At 61.7% G+C, this 8,779-nt stretch overlaps 1 protein-coding gene across 1 annotated transcript; it reads right to left on the reverse strand.

Moving 5' to 3' along the window:
* Positions 1-1,356: 1,356 nt before the first annotated feature.
* On the reverse strand, positions 1,357-7,221 carry CLDN19 (claudin 19). Its single transcript, XM_036862099.1, has 5 exons — positions 6,802-7,221; positions 5,402-5,566; positions 5,209-5,293; positions 3,272-3,424; positions 1,357-2,546 (listed from the first exon to the last, which is right to left on the reverse strand). The coding sequence occupies exons 1-5, from the start codon at positions 7,022-7,024 to the stop codon at positions 2,498-2,500; spliced, it is 675 nt and encodes a 224-aa protein (XP_036717994.1). The 5' UTR covers positions 7,025-7,221; the 3' UTR covers positions 1,357-2,497.
* Positions 7,222-8,779: the final 1,558 nt, after the last annotated feature.

Raw genomic sequence — 8,779 nt, forward strand, 5'->3', positions numbered from 1 at the left:
GGGGATGCGAATCTTGTGGTTGGAGAACTGTGCTCTGAGTAGCAAGAGTCTCTATTCATCACCTTTATTCCAGTGGTCAGGAGGGAGGATACTAAATTATACAACCAGTAAAACTTAGACGTATTTTTAACCTTTAGATTTTTTTCATTTGCACACACACACGCACAGAAGAGCGGAGTGAAACCCTAAGTACCACTGGCATTTACCAATCTTATTTTATAATTTCTCCTGCCCCTGACCTTTCTATTCCTAGAGTATTTTAAAGCAAATCCAGCCATTATAGTGTTTCAGTGTGCACCTCTGACAGACAAGGCTTAAAAAAATAATAACCACAGTGTCGTTATCACATAAAATGAACAATACGTATAACCCAAAATTAACCATAATTCCTTGACATCATCTAATACTCAGTTCCTGTCCATATTCTCAGGTTCAGGCAATAGATGAGTGTACTGGTCAGCTACTCCAGCTCCCAGTTCACGCCCCTTAGCCGAACACCTGTTGCCACGGTACCTGGGCTTTCCTTCGGGGCTGAGGGCACAGGTATATCCCTCCCCAAACCGTCTTTTATGGCTTGCCAATTTCATTCTTGGAGGAACTCTGCTAATAAACAACAGCACAAGCTTTAGGATCATGTCCTTTGACCCACCTTCCTGGGTCTCCTCTCAGTCCTCTAGCCTTGAGGCTGGGACAGGAAACAGGACAGCTGGACAGTTGGCCCTATCACAGGTTGGCAGCCGAGGTGACCGTGGTGTAGACATTTGAAAGAGGAGAGGCCGGGAGTTGGGGGGAGGGGATCAGGCCTCCCAAACTCTTCTAGCAGCAAACTCTAAACTTTTCCCAGGCATCCTCCCATTGCCAGGACCCCACTCCGATGTTAATCAGTGTACTGATTGGGTTGTGAGTGGTCAGCTGACTCTCCAGCTCTCCAATCTCTGGCTATAGCTCCAAAAGTCTTCTCTTCACGAAGGATCACACGGAAGCTTGTTTCCACCCTGCCTTCATGCTGCCCGCTGGCCCAGAGCTTGTCTCTCTCACAGCCTATCCCTGAAGCAGCCAGCACACTCTATCCCGACATTTTCCTACCAAGTCCCAAGCCTCTGGTGGTCCCTGAACCGCAAGAGATGACACGTGGTTTCCCAGCCAACCGCTTCCTGACCAGATAGTGAGGGCGTCCGAATCCCCCGCCTGGGACAGAGGCCAGCCTCTGGGCTCCACACCCCACCTGCTCAGCGACCCCTGGAACAGGAGCCCTCACTGTGACGCTCACTTTCTAGGTTCCAAATTTGGCATTAGTCAGGGCTCTTCTGGCTGTGTGTGACAGAAATCAAACGCACAATTGTTTCAGCCAAAAGGGGTTTATTTCTTGAGAGGGTGTGGGGATCTCATGAAACGGCCTGGTCCCGGGAAAGGCAGAGGGAAACGGGCTTCCTCTTGTCTGTCCTGCCTCTTCTTGTACATGAGACCCCCTCAGAGGGGCAAGAAATGTGGCCCCTCCCAGCCCCAAACTTCAGGCCTCAGAGAAGTGCCCTCAGTGCTGCTGACCTCAGATGCCCAGGTCCACCTCAGGCCCATTAGGTTGGGACGCCTGGGGTGGGGGGTGAGCTGGGCATCAGCTCCCCAGGGGACTCGAATGTGCGCACCCAGAGCCAAGAACCGCTGCGTTATAGCATCAGGCACCCAGAGACACTCTTCTGTAGTTCTCGTTCATAGTTCGGGGGGCAGGGCTCTGGTGACCCCACTTGGGCTCAGATTGCCCACCCCCTCCAGCCCCTGAGGCGCCCCTGTGTACGTGCAGCCGCTGCCACGCTGGGGCGCCTGTGGATGATCCCACAGCAGCTCTGCCATCTGCTTCTCCCCTCCCACCCCTACCTTCTCCTGGAGAGTGCATGCGTGATAGTCATTTTGTCTGACTTCACCTCTCAGAGGCACGTCAGGGGACAAGGCTGAGCTGTGTCCTTAGGATCTGGTGACTTGGTGGGAGATGTCCCAGGACAGGTGGTGGAGGAAGCCAGGACAGAGCTGGCTGAGGAGGGCGGGGGAAGGCAAGGGACAGTTCTTTCCAAGAGCTGTGGTCAGCTCTTTCCAGTCAGGAGAGACAGAGGGCAGAGGCCAGAGAGAGACTCAGGGTCCCGGGAGGATGTCTGGGATGGAAGAGGCCTGAGCATGAGGGCAGGGGCTGATCTGGGTTAATTTTCCCTTGACTGGGGGTCTCCAATCAAGGAGGTCCTGGTGCCAACCCAAGGACAGGTAGGGAGGTTCCTGATCAGCTTGGATGTGCTGTGTAACCCACACTGGGTCTGTCTCCCTCTCTTTGTGCCCAAGGACCCCAGGGACCAGCTCTGACCTCTCTGCGCCAGGCCCCACCCTCATCATACCAGGGACAGATCAAATGACACCACACTCAGGGCTGGATGTTCACTTTTCTTTCCAAAAGACACCAAGCACCCGGTCTAGGTGTGGCAGGGGGACAGAGCCAGGCTGGGGAACCTGGACACTACACACCCAGGGGGCCCTTGGTGGAGGCAGACAATTTAACAACTGGTCTGAAAGTCAAAAGAGAGGAGAGCTGGTTAGCGAGGGGAGCAGCAGGCAGCGGGGGGTGGCAGGGTCTATGGGGTTCAGGCGCGGACCCGGGGACTGGCCAGTGCAGCTCACAGCAGCCCCTCCGGGGCCCATTTCCGGGGCAGGGGTGACATGGCCTGGCTTAGCCATCTGTGTGGGTGTCCATGCAGCGCTAGGCATACTGCGAGACCTGAATTCAGAGGCAGCAGGGCCAGGCCTCCTGGTCTCTTTGAACCTGTTTCCTCGTGTGTAAATCGGGGACATTTGTCCCCCGGCACTGCCTCCTTCGTGGGGTTGCTGTGAGGAGCCCATGGGCCGGGGGAGGCGATGGGGTCTGGTCACCCCAGGGCACTGGGCACCCAGCTTCTCTCTACTGCTGTGTCCTCGAGGCCCAGCACAGAGAAGACACTCACATAGCCTGTCAGTGAGTAAAATAAATGGTCGTGAAAGGGACTGCAGCTGGCTGGGGTGTGGACAGGTCTGTGCCCGTACTTGCACCTGCATTGGCCGTGCGTGTGCGCCTGAGGGCTGGGGCCTCCCACCTCTCTCTGAGTGTCTGGGTCTGAGTCTCAGAGCGCAGGGTGGGTGCCTGGGTTGGGGACAAGTTGCTCAGAGCCTAACCGAGCTGGGGGGACACCCTGCGCCCTCCTGGCCCCGCCCGGGGTGCTGCAGGGGCCGGCGGATGCTACGCGGGGCTCAGACATACTCTCGGGCAGCCGCCGAGGGGCCGGGCCGGTAGGGCTGCGGGCTGCTGTTGGATCTCTCGGGCTCCTGGCACGTGCAGCAGAGGAAGGAGCCGCCCAGCATGGCCAGGCCGGCGGCGGCCCAGCCCAGAAACAGGGCTGGACCAAACTCGTACCTGCAAGGGGTGGAGGACGCCATCAGGTGTGCCTGCGCCCCCGCCCCGCCCCGTCCTCCCCCGGGGGCCCCCGGCCTCCGCCCTGGCAGAGCAGAGGGCGGGCTGGACGTGGGGAGCTGAGGCTGGGGCCTCACAAGCCTCCTCGGGCTCGCCTGGTAAGTTGGGATGAGCGTTCACCCTTCCTCCCGCCCCTGCCGCAGCACATCAACACCACCCGGGGCGACCCAGCTCAGGCTGGGCTGCTCCGCGCAACCTCGAGCCCCTTTCCTCCTCCGGCCAGATGAGGGGGCGCGGCGGGGCCCGCCAGGCCCGTCGGGGAGAGGAGGAGAGGGGCAGTCCTGCCACCTCTCTCGGTCACGGTCTGGCCCACGGAACTCGCCGCTGGGCTCCCGCCGCCCTCTGGAGAAGGCCAGACTCCTCCGCCGGCTCCACCTGGCACTTCGGCCTCTCCACCCACAATCCCAGCGGGCCAGCCCGGCGCCCCCTCTGCAGCGCCCGGGTCTCCCCACCTCTGTGCCTTTGCACGAGGCGCCCCCTGCCGGAGCGTCTCGCCTCCTGTGCTCCGCCTCCAGGGCCCAGTTCAGATGCCACCTTCTCCGAAGGCTTCCCCTGACCCCAGCTCCGCTCGCCGCCTGGCGCTGACTCTCACTGGGTGGCTGATCAGTTCCTCGTTTGTCTGGCTCCCTGGGGAGCAACTTGAGGGCAGACAGCACCGGATTCATCCATGTCCCCAGGGCCCAGCACAGGGCCTGCAACTCAGGCAGCCTTGTGGAGTGTTGAAGGGACAGGAGCAAGCGCCAGCATGGCATCTCTGAGCAGAGCTACCTCTTGCTTGGCAGGTTTTCATGGCTAGAGCTGCCAGCCCCAGGGAATGAACCTCACTCCTGAAGTCTTCATTTCCTCCCCCTCTCCACTCTGCTGCCTCCTCCAGGGAGCCCTCCTGACTGCAACAACCCAGGCATCTCTTTTCTCATTCTCCCTCCACCCCAGGGCCCAAGGCCTGTTGGGATGTTTGGGGTTGAGACTATCCCATTCTCTGCTCCCCGCAGAGCTGAGAGGTAAGGGAGGGTCCAGGCCCTTCACAGAGCCCCCTATTCGGCCCCCATACCCTGGCCTTACAAGTCCTGACCACTCTAGCTCCTAAATATCTCTGGGCCTACTCTCCACTGCTAGCCCCCGACCCCAAGCCCTATGCTCCAGACCTTTGCATCAGCACCTTACTGGCCTTGCTCCCTCCCCACCATTCTGCACACCACAGCCAGAGGGACTGTCCTGCCTTCCACACCAGGACACGGAAAAAAACCTTCCTATGGCTGCAAGGCCCTCTGCCATCTGCCCTTAGGACTTTTCCAGCCTCATCTCTCTGGCCCAAAGTCACTGTGCCTCCTACAGAAATAACAGCCCAGGCACTGTGCTAAGTCCCTTACCTGCACCATCTCACAGAACCCTCACAACCACACTGAGCTCCGTCCTCGGTCCTAGCTGCCTTTTACAGGGGAGGAAACCAGGCACAGAAAGGTTAAGGAACTTGCCAGTCACACAGCCAGCCCGTGCAGAGCTGGGATTTAAATCCAGAGCCAGGGCATTTAGCTCCTGGGGTGGCGTTCAGGGCCCAGCCACAGCTGCTCCGCACTCCAGAGAGCTTCTCAGTGACAGCACCTGGGGCTCGTCCGTCCCCTGTTTCCCCCTCCAAGTGCCCTGCTGGACAAAGGCCAGTGGTCCCAGAGGGGGTGGAGTGGGAGGCCCAGCCTGTTCCCCGGCCCAAGCCATGCCCTGGGGCTCACCTGGCATTGACGGGTGTGCTGGGGTTGAAGAACTCCTGGGTCACCAGTGTGGCATACCACGAGACGGCCGTCAACGTGCAGAGGCCTAAGGACAGGGCGGGGGGGTCTCAGCTCTGCTCTGGCCTCCAGAGGGCCCCCCGGGATGGGGCTACCTGCCACAGTCAAGAGGCTGGAGGAGGAGCCGGGCACTCACCCGCCAGGAGGAAGAGGGCACCCCCAGCGATGGCCACTCGGCCCTTGGCGATGGGGTTGCTATCTCCGACCCGGGTGCACTTCATACCGACGACACTGAGGACCATGGCCACGAAGCCCAGGAGCACGGCCACCACCATCAGGGCTCGCGCTGACTGGATGTGACCTGGATGGGGCGGGAGGGACTGAGCGGGGGGCGGAAGAAGTGGGCGGGTGGGAGGAGCCCAAGATGGGAGGGGCTGGAGCTAGAGCAGGACGCTCCTCCTGGGCTACTACCTGCTGGCAGGTGTGAGGGGATCCTGGGGGCTCAGGTGACTACAGGGTGTGAGGGCAGAGTGCGGAGGCTGAGCCTCACCGTTTAACCCCACCGTTCGCTCTCCCTCGCAGGTTCTTCCAGGTAGTGTGTGGTGACAGGGTGGTATGAGTTCTCCCATCAGCTGCTTTCTGGCCAGGCGCCTCCCTTTGGGGCCCACCCCTCCCAGACAGCGGGGGGCAGCTTCTCCTCAGGCCTTTCAGATTCAGCAGAAGGAGGAGCTACGGTGTCTGAGGCCCAGCTCAGCCCAGGTTGGCCCTTGGACAGGGATGCCTCGCCCATTGTCCATTCCGACTCTAGTTACCTTCCCCTGTGCCCTTTGAGTCACCCACGGTAGCTGTATGCCTGCTGCCGGGGTCAGTCCCGGGGATCTGGGTCCCTGAGGGAGGCTAGATGACCTGCCTGGTCCGGAGTGGCGGGGGCCATGTGACAGCAGCCCAGCTCAGGCCCGTGCGGCCCCGGGGCGGAGGGCGGGCGGGTCGGCCCCCAGCCAGGGGGAGAGCTGCAGTGGTGCCTGTTTACGAGCCAGCTTGTCAGGCTCAACCCCTACACCCCAGGGGGAGGAGAGCCACCCGTGTGCCCAAGCGCCTGGGTGTGGACGTGCATGTACACGTGTGTGGCTGTGTCTGTGCGTGTGGGTAGGTGCACCTGAGTGCCGGCATACTTGTCTACATGGCAGGACTGGCAGGTAGGTGTGTGTGCACAGTGTGTCTGCAGAGTATGGAGAGAAATGGAGGGAAGGGTCTTGACTTAGAGCCTCTGAGTGCCGGGCACTCATCTCCTCTGACCCTCCCAGAGTCCTGTGAAAGTCCTAGTCCCCTTTCCAGATGAGGACAGAGAGGGTCAGTGACTCCTTCAAGGTTACAGTGGCAGAGCTGGCATGTGGACCCATGGCTGCTGGAACCTAGAGCCCCTGCCCCCAGCAGGGCTGCAGGCTGGCCTGGATCTTCATGAGTGCACGGTGGTGGGGGGGGGCGGTCAGGGGCTGGAGAGGGCAGCCCAGTGCAGACGGCAGACCGTGGGAAAGCTTGCTCCGGACCTCTCGGCCCCATATCCCACCTCCCCATCCCAGCGGGCATGAGGCCTACCTTCCAGGGCAAGCAGCGAGTCATAGAGCTTGCACTGCACCTGACCGGTGCTCTGGGAGGCGCAGGACATCCAGAGCCCTTCGTAGAGGCCCACGGCGGTGATGATGGCGTCGCCTGCGTAGGAGGACTGCTTCCACTGCGGGAGCGCTGTGCTGGCGATGATGCCCACCCAGCCACCCAGGGCCAGGAAGTAGCCCAGGAGCTGAAGGCCTGCGTTGGCCATGGCCCAGGGGAGGGGATGGGGGTTCCAGGGCTCAGGGCTGGGCCAGGGTCCCTGGGGGGGCCGAGGTCATGGCCAGGTGACAGGAGCAGCTGGGTTGGGGGTGGGGTGCAGCAGGTGGTCAGAGGCTGAGAAGGAGAGGTGACAGCCCTGCAGTGGCAGCAGCAAAGGCAGTGGCTGCAGGCTCTAGAATGCTGGGGGAGGCCTGAGCTGGAAAGGCCAGGGGCCCGCCCACAGCCACCACCTAAGCCAGGGCAAGGTCCCCAGCAAAGCTCCTGCCCAGCCCCCGGGGGGTGGGGTGTGGGGCGTGGCCAAGGTGGTGCCCCTCCCCAGGGATAGAGAAGGGAGGGGCTGGGAGGAGTGACCCCCGGCTGGCCCTCAGGGTCTTTCCCCTAGGGAAACCCCTTTAGGAGCCTGATACTAGTGCCCTAAAATTCTCCTAATTCCTATCCCAAACACCAGCCCTGAGATGATGGACTTTGCCCTTGCACTGCTGATGTGACCCTTGGGGTTTTCTGTCCTCTGACCACAGGACAGAAAGAAAATGGAATTCCAATTTGCAGGAGGTAAGACTAGGGTTAGACACTGGGGAGAACTTTTTGGAGCCGGTTCTGAGGTCAGCTATGGAGAGACTGGGTTGGGGAGGGGTGTTGGGGAGTGGGGGTCCTTGGTACCTGGGGCCCATGTGTATCAAAAACAGCGGAGGCCAGACTCAGCATGGGATCTGTTTGAGATCTGAGGGGGGCAGAAGAGGGACCCCATGAAGGCTGGGACAGGGCTGGCCACCAGCCTGCAAGGAGCCTGGCAGGGAGGTGGGAGACAGCACCAACCTTCAGGGATCAGCCTGAAGGAAGGCAGACTGTTCAGCCCCTTTAATCCCCTTGCTGGCTGGCTTAGCAGCTCCTGCTGGGGCCTGAGGCACAGGCCCCTGAGCCCCCCGCTCCAGAACAGCCTGGTGGGGAGCAGTGGCCTCTGCACATTCCCGGGGTTCAGGCTGCCCCCTCCTAGCGCCCCACCTCCCCTCCTCTCTCCCGTCCCAGCTCAGCCCCCTGGAGCAGGGGAATGTTTAACTCTCCTCGACCTCATTAGCAATCCCCTCACGTTCAGTTCGGCTCGCCAGGCGTGGGTACAGGGGAATGTCACAACCCCGCTCCCGCCAGCCCCCCGGCGCCCCCTCCAACCCCAGCAGCCCACGCGCCCTTTGCCGGACTGCACTGGGGGAAGGCAGGGTCCCGCCGCAGACCCTGGCCTCCTTGCACCCCCGACCCAGACCCCCTCCGCAGGGACAGCCCCGCCCGCTCCCTCCCTCGCATTCTTCACGTGGCTATGCAAACGAGAGGGTGCCCGGCGCTGCAGACAATGCTGCCCTGTGCGCCCGCCCGCGCGTGGGCCCTGGTATGGCCCGCGGCCCCGCGGCGGCCAGCTGGGGGAGGGGCCTGCCCTCGAGGGGGCGGTGGGCTCTGCTGGGCGGGCCTGCGGTTCCCGACTCTGCTCCCCTTCCGTCCCCACCCCCCCCCCTCGCCCCGGCCCTCCGTGCTGGGGAGGCCCGAGCCACGTGGATCTGTGCACACGCAGACCTGCTTCCTGGGGCGGCCTGCACGTCCCCCAAAGCTAGCGGGGCCTGGATCCGTGGTACAGAAGCCAGTCCCGAATTCGGATTCCTCTACCACGGACGGTGAGAGACTGTGCGATGGGGACGAGCAGAGGACACAGCCGGAGCCCAGAGTGGAGACTCCGGGGCCGCAGGGAGCTCCATTT

The sequence above is a fragment of the Balaenoptera musculus genome, chromosome 1 (assembly GCF_009873245.2).
Source record: "Balaenoptera musculus isolate JJ_BM4_2016_0621 chromosome 1, mBalMus1.pri.v3, whole genome shotgun sequence".
Classification (NCBI taxonomy): domain Eukaryota; kingdom Metazoa; phylum Chordata; class Mammalia; order Artiodactyla; family Balaenopteridae; genus Balaenoptera; species Balaenoptera musculus.

Coding starts and splice junctions, on each gene's coding strand:
- CLDN19 (XM_036862099.1), bottom strand. CDS start 7,024: ATGGCCAACGCAGGCCTTCAGCTCCTGGGCTACTTCCTGGCCCTGGGT. Junction 3,425..5,208: donor AGCACACCCGTCAATGCCAG/GTGAGCCCCAGG, acceptor CACCCCTTGCAG/GTACGAGTTTGGTCCAGCCC. Junction 2,547..3,271: donor CCCTCGGCGGCTGCCCGAGA/GTATGTCTGAGC, acceptor TTTGACTTTCAG/ACCAGTTGTTAAATTGTCTG.